Consider the following 17,171-nt stretch of genomic DNA (forward strand, 5'->3'; position numbering starts at 1 on the left):
GGTTTGATATGTAGGAAGGAACTGCAGATGCTGGTTTACATTGAAGATGGACACAAAATGCTGGAGTAACTCAGCGGCTCAGGCAGCAGCATCTCTGGAGAAAAGGAATAGGTGACCTTTCGTGTCGAGACCCTTCACTGGACAGAGAGTCAGGGGAGGGGAGGGGAGGAGGGAAACTAGAGGAATGAAAATTTACAAAGAACAAATGAATGAAAGGTATGAAAAGAACAAATCAACACCCAGCCAGCAAAGATGATTAAGGAAAGGTGGGGCCCACTTTCATCCATTGTGGAGAAGGTGATAACGAGTGGATACAAACAATGAAACTGCAGCGAAACTAGCTGCGTAGAAAGAAACTGCAGATGCTGGTTTAAACTGAAGATCGGCACAAATGCTGGGGTAACTCAGCGGGGCAGGAATGGGGTAACTCAGCGAGAGAAGGAATGGGTGACATTTTGGGTGGAGACCCTTCTTCAGACGAGGATAGACACAAAATGTCACCCGGTGGCACCGCCAGTGATGACAGCCTTGCTAACAGTCTGTCTGTCTTTTAGTCTTTTTTGTTATTTTTAGTGTGTTTTAAAAAGTATGTGTTAATGTTCTCTGGTTTGTTTTGGGCGGGGGGGGGGGGGGGGGGGGTGGGGGGGGGTGTCGGAGGAAACTTTTTTTTCAATCTCTTACCCAGGCGGAGATGCGATTGTTTTCCGGATCGTATCTCCGGTCGCTCTGCGGCCTAACATCGTGGAGCTGGGGGCCTTGCTCGAGACTGACTTTGAGCCCCACCGCGGGGCCGTGGACTTACCATCGGAGCATATCCCTTGCCTGGGATCGACGCTCCATCGGGTAGACCGATGTCGGGAAGCTCTCAAGTCGCAGAAGGTTCGACCAGGGGTCCGATCGCCCTGCGCGGGGGAAGCTGAGATCCCCCCAATGCGGGAGCTTGTTCACCCCGACGCGGAGGGCCGACCGCCGGCTACGGGAGCCAAGATCGTCCCGTCAACGGAAGGCTCGAGAGGCCCCCGACCGCGGGAGAACAAAGAAGGGAAGAGATTTTGAACTTTTCTTTTGCCTTCCATCACAGTGAGGAATGTGGAGGGGTCACTGTGGTGGATGTTTATGTTAAAATGTATTTTGTGTGTTCTGTTGCTTTTTATTGCCATGACTATGGCAAATCAAATACTTTGAATGTTGCAGAACATACTGGGCTAATAAAGTATGATTAAGATTATGATTATGATGATTATGAAATGCTGGAGTTTCATAATCTCTGGCAGCATCAAGGCAGCATCTCTGGAGGGAAGGAATGGGTGACGTTTCAGGTCGAGACTCTTCTGCAGACTTGGGGTAGGCACAAAACGCTGGAGTAACTCCACGGGACAGGCAGCATATGTGGCGAGAAGGAATGAGTGACGTTTTGGGTCGAGAACCTTCTTCAGACTTGTCAGGGGAAAGGGAGAGGAGAGATATAGACGATAATGTAGAGAGATAAAGAACGATGAATGGAAGATATGCCAAAAAGTAACGATAATGAAGGAAACAGGCCATTGTTAGCTGCTGGCTGCGTGGAAACGAGAAGCTGGTGCGACTTGGGTGGGGGAGGGATAGAGAGAGAGGGAATGCCAGGGTTACTTGTAGTTAGAGAAATCAATATTCATACCACTGGGCTGATGTTGACAAGAATGATACATGAAGAGATTGAACTGTATAAAATTCTGTGAGGGCTTGATATAATTGATTTAGAGATGCTGCATTTCCACAATTACGAATCAAATAAGTTCTTACCCCCTCATTGAACCTGTGGCCTCTAGTTCTCAATTCTCCTACTCTGGGCATTTACCCAATCTATTCCTCTACTGATCTTGTACACCTCTACAGGATACCCCTCATCCTCCTGCACTACAGGGAATAAATTCCCAGCCTGCTCAACCTCCCCATGTAGTTCAGGCGCTCGAGTCCTGGCAACATCTTTGAGTCCCGGCAACATCCTCTCTGCGATTGTGTGGTGCTGAATTTAATACTCTATTCATAGATTGATGTGCAATTAAAACAAATCTGAGAAGACAGTGTAGGATTTCAGTTGTGATCACGTTCTCCTCAAGGTTAGGTTTCTGAAGCCGATCATATGATCAGTTTTACTGAGGGAGTGATGTAGTGTTACAAATAGCATAGATACAAAATGCTGGAGTAACTCAGCGGGACAGGCAGCATCTCTGGCGAGAAGGAATGAGTGACGTTTCGGGTCGAGACCCTTCTTCAGACTCCTTCACCTTGAACCTATGTCCTCAGGTCCTTGATTCCCCTACTCCAGGCAGGAGACAAACAGCATGCTGGCTTCCTGCACAGTGACTAATGGGCAACATTTTTTTATTCACTCGGTCACCCTTTCAAACACAGAAACATAGAAAATAGGTGCAGGAGTAGGCCATTCGGCCCTTCGAGCCTGCACCGCCATTCAATATGATCATGGCTGATCATCCAACTCAGTATCCTGAACCTGCCTTCTCTCCATACCCCCTGATCCCTTTAGCCACAAGGGCCACATCTAACTCCCTCTTAAATATAGCCAATGAACTGGCCTCAACTACCTTCTGTGGCAGAGAATTCCACAGATTCACCACTCTCTGTGTGAAAAATGTTTTTCTCATCTCGGTCCTAAAAGACTTCCCCCTTATCCTTAAACGGTGACCCCTTGTTCTGGACTTCCCCAACATCAGGAACAATCTTCCTGCATCTAGCCTGTCCAACCCCTTAAGAATTGTGTACGTTTCTATAAGATCCCCCCTCAATCTTCTAAATTCCAGCGAGTACAAGCCGAGTCTATCCAGTCTTTCTTCATATGAAAATCCTGCCATCCCAGGAATCAGTCTGGTGAACCTTCTCTGTACTCCCTCTATGGCAAGAATGTCTTTCCTCAGATTAGGAGACCAAAACTGTACACAATATGGTGCTGAATGTAATACTCTAAACAACTAGAGTAAACCCCAGTAACCATGCCAGGGTTGTCTCTCTACTTTATTAATGGCACCGTAATCCACCGAGCTGTCAAGGCTCACAGAAGTCTAGTTTAAACCTTTGAACAGGTTCTGTTCTTAGTTGGTTTGGTTGGTGAGATAGAGGAATACCGGGGCAGGATTTGGATCATCGCAAAAATGGAAGTGCATTAAAGCAAACATTTTAAATTATTAGTAAGTGAAGCATTCACCTTTTTTCATTGGGTCACTGACCATTTTGAAATGAATGGGCCACTATTGGCAAGCCAGCTCTGTGGTCCAAATCTGAAGGCGAGAGATAAGGAGAACCCTTAATGACCAATTATTGCTTGGGTGCTGGACTCAATGATGAACCTGGTGGCAGAGTGAGCAAGCTCAAACCTCACCATTTGACCACCAGTCTATGCTTCATCTTCACACAGAGGGTGGTGGGGACATGGACCAAGCATCCAGAGGAGAGCATAAGGTCACAAGTGATAGGAGCAGAATTAGGCCATTCAGCCCATCAAATCTACTCGGCCATTCAATCATGGCTGATCTATCTCTCCCTCTCAACCCCATTCTCCTGCCTTCTTCCCATAACTTTTGACACCTGTACGAATCAAGAATCTATCTATCTGTGCCTTAAAAATATCCACTGACTTGGCCTCCACATGCTTCTGTGGCAAAGAATTCCACAGATTCACCACTCTCTGACTAAAGACATTTCTCTTCATCTCCTTCCTAAAAGAACATCCTTTAATTCTGAGGCTATGACCTCTAGTCCTGGACTTTCCCACAAGTGGAAACGTCCTCTCCAGAGATGGTTGAGGTGGGTACTATAACGCTATTACACAAAACACGCACCTCCAGATTCAGGGACAGTTTCTTCCTAGCTGTTATCAGGCAACTGAACCACCCTACCACAACCAGAGAGCAGTCCTGAACTACTATCTACCTCATTGGTGACCCTTGGACTATCTTTGATCGGACTTTACTGTCTTTACCTTGCCTAATGGCTCGATTGTAACCGTGTATTGTCTTTCCACTGACTGGATGGATAGGTACATGGATAGGAAAGGTTTGGAGGTATATGGAGGTATATGGGCCAAACGTGAGCAGATGGAATTAGTCTTGATGTGCAATCTTGATCGGGGTGGGAAAGTGGAACCTAATCTGCGGAAAGACATTCTTGCCATAGAGGGAGTACAGAGGATGTCACCAGACTCATTCCTGGGATGGCAGGACTTTCATATGAAGAAAGACTGGATAGACTCGGCTTGTACTCGCTAGAATTTAGAAGATTGAGGGGGGGATCTTATAGAAACTTACAAAATTCTTAAGGGGTTGGACAGGCTAGATGCAGGAAGATTATTCCTGATGTTGGGGAAGTCCAGAACAAGGGGGTCACAGTTTAAGGATAAGGGGAAATCTTTTTGGACCGAGATGAGAAAATAATTTTTTACACAGAGATTGGTGAATCTGTGGAATTCTCTGCCACAGAAGGTAGTTGAGGCCAGTTCATTGGCTAGATTTAAGAGGGAGTTAGATGTGGCCCTTGTGGCTAAAGGGATCAGGGGGTATGGAGAGAAGGCAGGTACAGGATACTGAGTTGGATGATCAGCCATGATCATATTGTATGGCGGTGCAGGCTCGAAGGGCCGAATGGCCTACTCCTGCACCTATTTTCTATGTTTCTATGAATGGCCTGTTTTGGTGCTTTAAACTGTAACTATGACTCGATTATCCATATGAGGTGCAAGCAGCTGACGGCCAGTTTTCATATGACCGACGATTATTGTTCAGTTCTACTCGCCGGCAGCTCTCCCCCTTCTCCCCAATGATGTCGACGGAACCGCTGATCTTTTCTGGAACGTTCTGTCGCACAATTTGATGTGGAGCAGAGCTGCTTCCTACTCTGCTCCAAACTCACAAGAGGACTCCTGTTACATTAGTTACATGTGATCAGCCATGATCACATTGAATGGCGGTGCTGGCTCGAAGGGCCAAATGGCCTACTCCTGCACCTATTGTCTATTGTCTATTACTGTTGCAGGTGGAGTCACAGGGCAAAAGACGATCTGCCAGAGGAACTCTGCGGATCAGGCAGAATCTGCGGGGGGCAAAGGGATAATCGAGACCCTGCATCAGGACTCATCAGTAATGCAAGCATATCTGTGCCAGGACTCACAGGTTGATGTGTAGGAAGGAACGACAGATGCTAGTTCAAACCGAAGATACACACAAAATGCTGGTGTAACTCAGCGGGACAGGCAGCATCTCTGGAGAGAAGGAACGGGTGACGTTTCGGGTCGAGACCCTTCTTCAGACTCCTTCACCTTGAACCTAAGTCCTCTGGTCCTTGATTCCCCTACTCTGGGCAAGAGACTCTATTCCTCTCATGATTTTGTAAACTGCGTTCTGTGTGGAGAATGTCCTGATTCACTTCTCCAAATATTTCAGCAGTCAAGGGACAATATCTAGGATGGATTTGAAGCAAGGTTCTGAGGGAAAAAGGCTTACCTTCTAATCTTCCACACCATTTACACCGTGAAGGCACCTCAGGCAGTGGATCTATAGACATTAGACATTACAGGCCCTTCAGCCCAACGAGTCTGTGCTAACCAGCGATCATCCTTAGTGTTCACCCATGGAGGTGGAACCAGGGCGGTTGAGATAGCAGATGTGATACATACACTAACACTATCCTACACACTAAGGACAATTTTACAATTTTATCAAACACAGTTAACCACCATGTGGCCATCATGTGTTTGGAGTGTCGGAGGAAACCAAAGCTCCCGGCGAAAGCCCACGCGGTCGTAGGGAGAACGTACAAATTCCATACAGACAGCAGCCAAAGTCAGGATCAAACCCGAGTCTCTGGCACTGCAAGGCAGCAACTCTACCGCTACGCCACAGTGCCGTTACTTCAGCTGTGATCAATCAAATTAGCGTTGCAAAACCAGGATTAGGTGAAATGGCTGGAGGAGGGCTTATGCAGTTCTTATATCGGCTTAAAATCTGCCCTGTCGTTACTGGCAAGCCTTCCTTTGCCACCTGGTTTGGAGGGAGTCACCCTTACCACAAGCCATGGAGTGTTTCAATACAGGCACCCCACCAGTCTTCACAGGGCAACTAACCACAATCAATAAATAACCTGCCCCTGTCGTGTCAACTTCAACAGGAAGGACTGGGGGAGCAGGTACAAGGAATAACGTTTAAAGTGCCGCTTCAGACCACGTGACACCTCAAATTGTACATCCTTGTTGGAGGGAGTTCCAATCTCCTGGAATTCTAACAACACCATGGGGGTAACTTCATTACACAAGACAGCAGTGGTTTAAAAACTAGTGTCCTTCAAGCCTCACAAAGAGTGTTTATTGCCAATAAATAACTTGACATGCAGTCACTGTTGTAAAACAGTTACCGTGACAACCTAATTGTGAACAATAAGCTCCCAACTCTAATGCCCCACGAGCATGAAGGGTCTCGACCCGAAACGTCACCCATTCCTACTCTCCAGAGATGCTGCCTGTCCCGATGAGCTTTTTGTGTTGATATTCTTTTGAGCAATACTAGTTTAGGGATGTTCTTTGAGCCCGACGCCAGAGAGAACCACCAGCGGCCTCTGAAAATATTGGATAGAGACACAAAATGCTGGAGTAACTCAGCAGGTCAGGCAGCATCTCCGACTACATTCCTGCTCCCCGAAATTACTGGGTTCCTTTGTGTCCATTTGAGAGAGCCGGTGGCCCTGAATTCATGTGTAGGAAGGAACTGCAGATGCTGGTTTATGCCGAGGATAGACACAAAATGCTGGAGTAACTCAGCGGGACAGGGAGCATCTCTGGAGGAAAAGGAATATGTGACGTATCGGGTCCGAACCCTTCTTCAGACTGAACTTCTGGCACCTCCTACAGTGCAGTGCTCCAGTGGAATGTCAGCTTGAATTTCTTTGCTCAAAATGGGGATTGGGACTGGCGACCTTCTGAATGGGATGGGGTTGGGTTACCCAGAGGACCAAAGCTGGCTCTATGGTCGACTATATTTTGCAAGCCACCAGTATGCTTAACAAATGTTACCTTTCCTGAGAAATATTTTTTTGAAAAAGAAACATTTTAAACTGTTTGCTGGCGTGGGTCAGAAATAACCACTGCTTCCACTTTAAGTGCTGTTCCCCAAACGCCAATAATTATTTAGACCAGAGATACAGCGCAGAAACGGGCACTTCCGCCCACCAAGTCCATGCTGACCAGAGATCACCCCGTACACTAACACAATCCGACACACTGGGAACAATTTTACAACTTACTGATGCTAATTAACCTACAAACCTGTACGTCTTTGGAGTGTGGGAGAAAGTCGGAGCACCCGGAGAAAACCCACGCGGTCACGGGGAGAACGTACAAACTCTGTTCAGACAGCACCCGTCGTCAGGATCGAAACCGGGTCTCTGACGCTGTAAGGCAGCAACTCTACCCCTGCTCCTCCGACCACCCATTGACCAATCTCATTCCATCAACCAGACTCAATCCGTTCAGACAGCAGGTTTTTCACTTAACGTGCGGTTCATTACATAACTGTGAACTAAGGGGGAAGTTTTCTTTCCACGACCACTTCTTTATTCAGTGGCTTTCCTGGATTAAGAACAATCAACTTACTTCCTGGACTGATTCCTGGGATGTCAGGACTTTCATATGAAGAAAGACTGGATAGACTCGGCTTGTACTCGCTAGAATTTAGAGGATTGAGGGGGGATCTTATAGAAACTTACAAAATTCTTAAGGGGTTGGACAGGCTAGATGCAGGAAGATTGTTCCCAATGTTGGGGAAGTCCAGAACAAGGGGTCACAGTTTAAGGATAAGGGGGAAATCTTTTAGGACCGAGATGAGGAAAACATTTTTCACACAGAGAGTGGTGAATCTGTGGAATTCTCTGCCACAGAAGGTTGTTGAGGCCAGTTCATTGGCTATATTTAAGAGGGAGTTAGGTGTGGCCCTTGTGGCTAAAGGGATCAGCGGGTATGGAGAGAAGGCAGGTACGGGATACCGAGTTGGATGATCAGCCATGATCATATTGAATGGCGGTGCAGGCTCGAAGGGCCGAATGGCCTACTCCTGCACCTATTGTCTATGTTTCTTCCTTTAGTCTTCATCGCAGTGGAATTTGACAAAAGAGTAAACATAGAAACATAGAAAATAGGTGCAGGAGTAGGCCATTCGGCCCTTCGAGCCTGCACCGCCATTCGATATGATCATGGCTGATCATCCAACTCAGTATCCTGTACCTGCCTTCTCTCCATACCCCCTGATCCCTTTAGCCACAAGGGCCACATCAATATAGCCAATGAACTGGCCTCAACTACCTTCTGTGGCAGAGAATTCCACAGATTCACCAGATTCACCACTCTCTATGGAATATTTAATCCCTGGCATGAGCCCTGTGCATCTAAACCAGTTTTGGTGATAAAGAGCTTCAAATACACCTGATGTTTCTCAGACTCGTGAGGACATAAACATCAGCCGAGGTCCGTGTTCCTAACCTACAGGGAAACCCTTGTGGCTGTAGCTATGAATGGGTGAGAGCGAGCACCAGTCTCTTCACAGCTCCTCTCCTCGCCCTCCTCCTTCTCCATTCACACTCCTTTATCCCAGGAAATTGGTTCCATCTGGGGACATGTATAAAGTGGACACGCACGAGAGGGAGCAATGACAAAGATTCATCATTAGTGTTCACCCATGGAGGTGGAACCAGGGCGGTCAAGATAGCCGATGTGCTACACACCAAACAATGTAAACGGCTCCAAATTCAATGGTGCAACTGGGGGCTGCACTAAACCAATGGACTGGATCATGGTCATAGATTCATCTGCCTTTGCGTTGGTCGAGCACCCACAATTAACAGAGAGCCCCTCCTGAAAGGTGGATGTTGAGGAAGACATGGTGGACAGGTCTTTGGTGCACACACCACCAAACTTGTCCCAGTTAATCTCCAGCTCCATTTTTTGCTGTGACTGCAGCAACAATGCCAAGGGATTGAGTGAGGGTGAAGGAAGGCTATGGACACGAGGAACTGCAGATGACGGTTGAGTTAAAAAAAAGACACTGAGTGCTGGAGTGACTCAGCGGGTCAGGCAACATCTCTGGAGAAAGGGACAGGTGGCATTTTGGGTCGGGACTCTTCTTCAGACTGAAAGAGGTATGAAGAAGGGTCCTGACCTGAAACGGCACTGATCTGTGGTCTCCAGAGATGCTGCCTGACCCGCTGTGTTAGTCCAGCACTTGTAAAGGAAGGCTTATTTGGTCTGGAGGGTGTGGATTCTATGTCCCCGACATGTATCATAGAAACATAGAAAATAGGTGCAGGAGTAGGCCATTCGGCCCTTCGAGCCTGCACCGCCATTCAATATGATCATGGCTGATCATCCAACTCAGTATCCTGTACCTGCCTTCTCTCCATACCCCCTGATCCCTTTAGCCACAAGGGCCACATCTAACTCCCTCTTAAATATAGCCAATGAACTGGCCTCAACTACTTTCTGTGGCAGAGAATTCCAGAGATTCACCATTCTCTGTGTGAAAAATGTTTTTCTCATCTCGGTCCTAAAAGATTTCCCCCTTATCCTTAAACTGTGACCCCTTGTTCTGGACTTCCCCAACATCGGGAACAATCTTCCTGCATCTAGCCTGTCCAACCCCTTAAGAATTTTGTACGTTTCTATAAGTATCTCAGCCCTTTGACTCTTAGGCAGAGTATTTTGATGCAGAAATTATCCCCACTCTCGAGAAAAGCAGAGGCCGAGGCAAAGGTACACCCCACGCAGCAGATGGTGGACAGGAGAAGCACTGCAAGGAAGCCGTGGGAATGACGTTGCATTAGTTGAGAGAGGGTGACAAAGGAACGTATTCACATTAGGAGTAACTCATCCAACACATAGCCCTGGAGATCAGCGCAGGAAGCAGGCCACACTCGGCATCTTTTCAGACGGCAAGATACATTTGGGAAAAGCTGGAAGCGCAGAAAGAAGCCTCAGTCAAGATTAGAAGAGGATCGAGGATTAGCTGTCACTGGGAAAAGGAGCAGTGTTAATTTAGCAGGCGTTTTGAAGGTCACCTGAAGTAGCTCCAGCGATTGCCACCCAGATCCTCAGTCGACGGAGGGGATTCACCGACTCTGGGGGAGCACGTCACAAGAAGGGAAACATCAGAATTATGATAGCATAACCAACTTTGCAGTCCCCAGCAAACGGCTTGGAACAGCTGCAGACACGACTCTTTAATAAAGTGAAGTGGGCACTTGACTATTTATTTATTTATTTCAAATGAAAAAAGAACTATTGGATATAAAAAATGTTCAATTCCAGTTGCATCTCCCAGCCACACCATTTCATCATAATGTTTTAAAATGTAGCTCCCACACTAAGACAGGGCACATGATAAAGTACCGTACGTTCTACCTGAGATTGTTCTTCATTCAGGGTTCTGAAGCCACCAATATTGATGACCCTCAAGATGGGCGCAGCGATGAATGGAGGTAAGGAACGGTGCAGGAGTGGGCTGGGGTCTCACCTCCCAGCACCCTCGAAAGCTCTCTGGGTGTTCCCTGCCTGTTTTCCTTCCCATATTCCACTACCTGTACCCTTTTGTCTTCTCCATTTAGACTTTAAAGCTACAGCCTGGAAATAGGCCCTTCGGCCCACCGAGTCCATGTTGATCACATCCTACACACACCAAGGACAATTTTACCACTAACCAACACCAATTAACCTACAAATGTGTATGTTTTTGGGATGTGGGAGGAAACCGGAGTATCTGGAGAAAATCCCGCAGTCACAGGGAGAATGTACAAACTCTGTACAGATAGCACCCGTTGTCTGGATCGAACCCGGGTCTCTGCCGCTGTAAAGCAGTAACTACCGCTGCACCGCTGTGCCACTCCAATTAACACCACTCGCCTCAGTTTCGAGCTCCACTCATGTCTTCCCCACCTAACTCTTCTGCCAATAAACCCGTCCTCACCAGGATCCACCTACCACTTGCTAGTTCTTGCCCCATCCCTCTCCCTCACCTCTCTCTAGTAGCTATCTCTCCTCTACTCCATCAATCTGAAGAAGGGACACAAAAAATAGCGGCGCCTCACGGCAGCGGCCTCTGCAGTCTGTCTGTTTGTTTTTAATTTTTGTCCTGTTGAGTGTATAGTTTGTTGTGGTTTATATATTGTTTTTAACAGTGTATGTGTGGGGGGGCGGGGAGTGGGGGAAACTTTTAAATCTCTTCCCTGTGCGGAGCACCCGACCTTTTCACTGTCGGGTCTCCGTTGTCGTTGGGGCCTAGCACCGTGGAGCGGCCTCCAACCGGAACGACCTGGGGGCTCCAGTCGCGGAGCCTGCGAACTCACCATCGTGGGGCTGGCCGGCTTCGGAGCGTGGAGAGCTGTGGTGGCACGCGGCTGCGACCCGACTCCGGAGCTTCGGAGGCTCCAGCCGCAGGCCCGGTGGACAGGAACATCGGGAGCTCACGGGTCCCTGGTGGGAGACCGCTTTTCGGAGCTCCCGCAACGGCAACTTTTCCCGCCCAAATTGCGGGCTTGAAAACGACCCGGAGCGGGGCCTGACATCGCCCGGCGCGGCTTTAACGTCCGCGGGACTTGTCAGCGCCCGCCGGGGCTCCAAAATCAAGACCCGGAGCGGGGCCTTGCATCGCCCGGCGCGGCTTTAACAGCAGCGGGATTTACCATCGGGAAAAGAATGGAGAGCAGAGGAGAGACAAGACTTTGCCTTCCATCACAGTGAGGAGGAGATTTACTGTGATGGATGTTTGTGTGAATTGTGTTGGTTGTGTGCCTTGTTAATTGTTTCTTCTTGTTGTATGGCTGCAGAACCAAATTTCGTTTGAACTTCATTTGAGGTTCAAATGACAATAAACGGTATTGTATTGTAAGCTGGAGTACCTCAGCGGGACAGGCAGCATCTCTGGGGAGAAGGAATGGGAGACGTTTCAGGTCCAGACCTTTCTTCTGAAGAAGGGTCCTGACCTGAAACATCATCTGACCATATAAAAGACCATTGGTGATTATCCACGCTATGACCAATATATAAATTCATATGTTAAATGGTCATAGGGGCACCTGATAGGAGCAGAATTAATCCATTCGGCCCATCAAGTCTACTCCGCCATTCAATCATGGCTGATATATCTCTCCTGTATGCTGTATCTTACAATAAATCAATAGTGATGTGACTGGGTAAAACATAAAAACATAGAAAATAGGTGCAGGAGTAGGCCATTTGGCCCTTCGAGCCATATATCTTGAAGAAAGACTGGATAGACTCGGCTTGTACCCGCTAGAATTTAGAAGATTGAGGGGGGATCTTATAGAAACTTACAAAATTCTTAAGGGGTTGGACACGCTAGATGCAGGAAGATTGTTCCCGATGTTGGGGAAGTCCAGAACTATGGGTCACAGTTTAAGGATAAGAGGGAAATCTTTTAGGACCGAGATGAGAAAAACATTTTTCACACAGAGAGTGGTGAATCTCTGGAACTCTCTGCCACAGAAGGTAGTTGAGGCCAGATCATTGGCTATATTTATGAGGGAGTTAGATGTGGCCCTTGTGGCAAAAGGGATCAGGGGGTATGGAGAGAAGGCAGGTACAGGATACTGAGTTGGATGATCAGACATGATCATATTGAATGGCGGTGCAGGCTCGAAGGGCCGAATGGCCTACTCCTGCACCTATTTTCTATGTTTCTAAAACTGAGAACGATGAAATTTGTCATGAATGGCATGTGCTCTGCTTTATGAATATGTTTTATCAAATGGGGACATTGTGTATTTGGTCTGGTGGATACATTACAAACTGTAATGCCAGCACAGTGGCATAGCTGATCGAGCTGCTGCCTCACAGCACCGGAGACCCAGGTTCCATCTATGTGGAGTTTGCACGTTCTCCCCGTGACCGTGTGGGTTTCTTCCAGGTGCTCCGGTTTCCTCCCACATCCCAAAGACGTGCAGGTTTGCACATTAATTAACCTTTGTGAATAGCCCCGAACATGTAGGGAGTGAATGAAAAAATGTGAAAACAGAACCAGAGTGAATGGGTCAGCATGGACACGTGGGCTGAAGGACCTGTTTGAATGCTGTATCTTTCAATAAATCAATAGTGGTGTGACTGGGTAAATCATGAAAACATAGAAAATAGGTGCAGGATTAGGCCATTTGGCCCCTCGAGACAGCACTGCCATTCAATATGATCATGGATGATCATCCAAAATCAGTCCCTCGTTCCTGCTTTCTCCCCATATCCCTTGATTCCGTTAGCCCTAAGAACTATATCAGGGTAAAGGAAAATTGAATGATTAGACTGAAATGGACACCTTTGAAAATTCAGGACAATTAATTAAAAAAACAGAGAGCTGATAAATGTATCCCTATTTTTTATAGCCACTGAATACAAGTGATTATACCTAACATTGATGATGGAACATAGATGGACAATAACTGGTGGTCTAACCATGATATAGACAACTAACTGAATTTTTTTTTAAACGGACTTGTTGATTGTTTAAGAAGGAACTGCAGATGCTTGAGAATCGAAGGTACACAAAAATGCTGGAGAAACAGCTGGGTGAGGCAGAATCTATGGAGCGAAGGAAATAGGCAACGTTTCGGGTCGAAACCCTTCAGACTTGTTGATTGGTTTTGTTTACAATTTGACTATTTTGCCCCATCAGGACAATTTACTGCATTAAATCTATATTACTAAAACTCTGTTCTTGACCGGTTGTGGCTTTCTGTGCTGCGGTTTCCGAGAGTACGCCGCCACCTACGGCCATCATTTTTGGCCACCTCGCTCAGAGCCCCCCTCCGCCGCATGTGTGCCGAGGATTTTTCCCGTCGATGAAAATTGACAGAGATATTAATGTTTTTACAACATTCCCCATTCCCTCTGCTGCCCCTGCTGGCGGCAGGGGGGAGGGACTATAAAACCAGGAAGTGGTGTGCCTCAATCAGTCTCTGCAAGTGGTGTGCCTCAATCAGTCTCTGCAAGTGGTGTGCCTCAATCAGAGCTCTGAATGACTGACAAATGTCTACAGCACTGTGAGTACCCTTAATTTGGTTTGAAAATGAAAATATGGTTAGAGGTAAAAAAGAACTGCCTGCAAATAGTTGTTTGGGTTTGGGTTGAAGTAAAAAGGCACTCTCCTCCCCCCCCTCTCCTCCTCCTTCTCCCCCCCCCCCTCCTCCTCCCCCCCCCCCCCCCCCCCCCCCCTCCTCCCCCCCCCCCCCCCCCCCTCCCCCCCCCCCTCTCCCCCCCCTCCCCCCCCCTCTCCTCCTCCCCCCCCTCTCCTCCTCCCCCCCTCTCCTCCTCCCCCCTCCTCCCCCCCTCCTCCCCCCCTCCTCTCCTCCTCCCCCCCTCCCCTCTCCTCCCCCCCCTCCCCTCTCCTCCCCCCCCTCCCCTCTCCTCCCCCCCCTCCCCTCTCCTCCCCCCCTCCCCTCTCCTCCCCTCTCCTACCCCCCTCTCCTCTCCCCCACCCTCTCCTCCCTCCCCCTCTCCTCCCTCCCCCCCTCCTCCTCTCTCCTCCCCCCCTCTCTCTCTCTCCCCTCCTCCCCTCCATTAGCGTGAGTGCGGGAGGGGGGGGGTAGTTAGTGTGTGTGACGCTGCATGCCGCCTCCCCCCCCCCTCCCACAACCACACGTTGGTCCCCCCCCCTCCCACAACCGCACGTTGGGGGCACAGACCCAACGGGTCTGCACTTGGTCTAGTATATGATAAAAATGCGAGGAAGGAACTGCAGATGCTGGTTTACACTGAAGATAGACACAAAATGCTGGAGTAACTCAGTGGGACAGGCAGCATCTCTGAAGAAGCGTCTCGACCCGAAACGTCACTCATTCCTTCTCTCCAGAGATGCTGCCTGTCCCGCTGAGTTACTCCAGCATTTTGTGTCTATCTTTGATAGAAATGCAACTTGTCTGGGAGTCAACTCCTCAATGGAAACTTGGTGAATTTAGAACATAGATAACTGGGTTGTTTACATAGAAACATAGAAAATAGGTGCAGGAGTAGGCCATTCGGCCCTTCGAGCCTGCACCGCCATTCAATATGATCATGGCTGATCATCCAACTCAATATCCCATCCCTGCCTTCTCTCCATACCCCCTGATCCCATTAGCCACAAGGGCCACATCTAACTCCCTCTTAAATATAGCCAATGAACTGGCCTCAACTACCTTCTGTGGCAGAGAATTCCACAGATTCACCACTCTCTGTGTTTGTGGACCATCTTCCTATGGAATTCATAATGTTCATCCCAAATTACGTATCTCCACTTCGTAAATCACCCATCATCATTCACTTGATTTACGGTAAATTTACCCCCAGATCAGCGCATGCATTAAGCAGCATTCACATTATGAAACAGATTTCCATTCCACCACTTTACATTCAGTTTTTCCCTCTTTATTGAGGGGAAAAAAAAACGCAGATTAAAATGCAAATATGAATCTGATGATTGAACAGGGATAGAAGAGGAAGTTAAATCACTCAGTGGGTAACAGCGGTGCCAAATTGAGTGTCATCTTGAGATTAAATGGCTGATGAACGGATGTGAAGAGCTCAACATGAGCGCACAAAAAGACGCGTTTAAATATTCCAGCATACATTTTTGAAGACAATTTGCTACTTGTACACACCCTGCACGTTACAACAGCAAAAATAACGGAACCTTTGGTATAGAAACCAACATTGTTCCCGGGGTTAATTAAAATAGCATTTAATTTATCAAAGATGATGTAGCCGCTGCTGATTGTGTATAGAAATATACTTTCAGCAAGGAGACAACCCAACCACACATCTGAGCCGTTGTTCCAAACATGATATTTTAAGCTGTTACCACCAGCTGGTTTCCCTGCAAGTAACTGCTGTCTTGACCGCAACATGCTTGTCTGCTAGTGCCTGCCTGTCTGAAAGGAAGAGGGATGCAGGCAAGGGCAGTCAGGCAGAATCAGTTTGGAGCACTTTTCCATCCATATCTAAACCTCTTTTAAACATTATAATCCCTCCTGCCTCGACTACTTCTGCCGGCAGCTCATTCCACAGATTACCCCCGTGTGAAAAAGTTGCCTCATAGATTAGTGTAATTTAGTTCTGGAGATACAGCGTGAAAACAGGCCCTTTGGCCCACTGAGTCTGCTCCGACCAACAATCACCCGTAGACTAGTTCTGTCCTATACACTAGGGACAATTTACAGAAGCCAATTAACCTACAAACCTGGGTTCAAGGAGGAACTGCAGATGCTGGAAGATCGAAGGTACACAAAAATGCTGGAGAAACTCAGTGGGTGCAGCAGCATCTATGGAGCGAAGGAAATAGGTGACTTTTCGGGCCGAAACCCTTCTTCAGACTGATGGGGGGGTGGGGGGGAGAAGGAAGGAAAAAGGGAGGAGGAGGAGCCCGAGGGCGGGGGGATGGGAGGAGATAGCTCGAGGGTTAAGGAAGGGGAGGAGACAGCAAGGGCTAGCAAAACTGGGAGAATTCAACATTCATGCCATCCGGACGCAAGCAACCCAGGCGGAATATGAGGTGCTGTTCCTCCAATTTCCGGTGTTGCTCACTCTGGCAATGGAGGAGACCCAGGACAGAGAGGTCGGATTGGGAATGGGAGGGGGAGTTGAAGTGCTGAGCCACCGGGAGTTCAGGTAGGTTATTGCGGACTGAGCGGAGGTGTTCGGCGAAACGATCGCCCAACCTCCGCTTAGTCTCCCCGATGTGTAAATCAGCTGACACTACAAACCTATACATTTGTCTTTGGAATGTGCCAGGAAACCTGAGCATCCCACGTGGTGACTGAGTGAACGTACAAACTCCGTACAGCTAGTGCCCAGCATCAGGACCAAACCAGGGGTTCTGGCACTGCAAGGCAGCAACACTACCACTACACCACTATGCTGCCTAGTTAATCATGGCACCAAATCTATAGAGTTGGTGTTATCTGATCAAATAATGCAATGGAAATACATTATGAGAACAAAGGGAGACAGCGTGAATTTAACATTAGTTTAGTTTTCTGTCACCTATACTGAGGCACAGTGAAATGTTTTTACATATTACATGCATGAAATTCAACTCGAGTGGGCCTGCAATGCAGCGTCCTTCATACAAAGTGCCTGATATTCCTTTATATTGAAATTAATA

At 47.9% G+C, this 17,171-nt stretch overlaps 1 protein-coding gene across 2 annotated transcripts in view; it reads right to left on the minus strand.

Annotated features, from left to right (window-relative positions):
• The window catches only part of slc9a7 (solute carrier family 9 member A7), a 185,021-nt gene that overhangs the window by 36,064 nt on the left and 131,786 nt on the right, over window positions 1-17,171 (minus strand). For both annotated transcript variants that reach the window (XM_033023280.1, XM_033023279.1), the window contains exon 16: window positions 10,087-10,146. In XM_033023280.1, coding sequence (XP_032879171.1) covers window positions 10,087-10,146 — 60 coding nt within the window. The remainder of the gene's footprint in view (window positions 1-10,086; window positions 10,147-17,171) is intronic.

The sequence above is a fragment of the Amblyraja radiata genome, chromosome 6 (genome assembly GCF_010909765.2).
Source record: "Amblyraja radiata isolate CabotCenter1 chromosome 6, sAmbRad1.1.pri, whole genome shotgun sequence".
NCBI lineage: Eukaryota > Metazoa > Chordata > Chondrichthyes > Rajiformes > Rajidae > Amblyraja > Amblyraja radiata.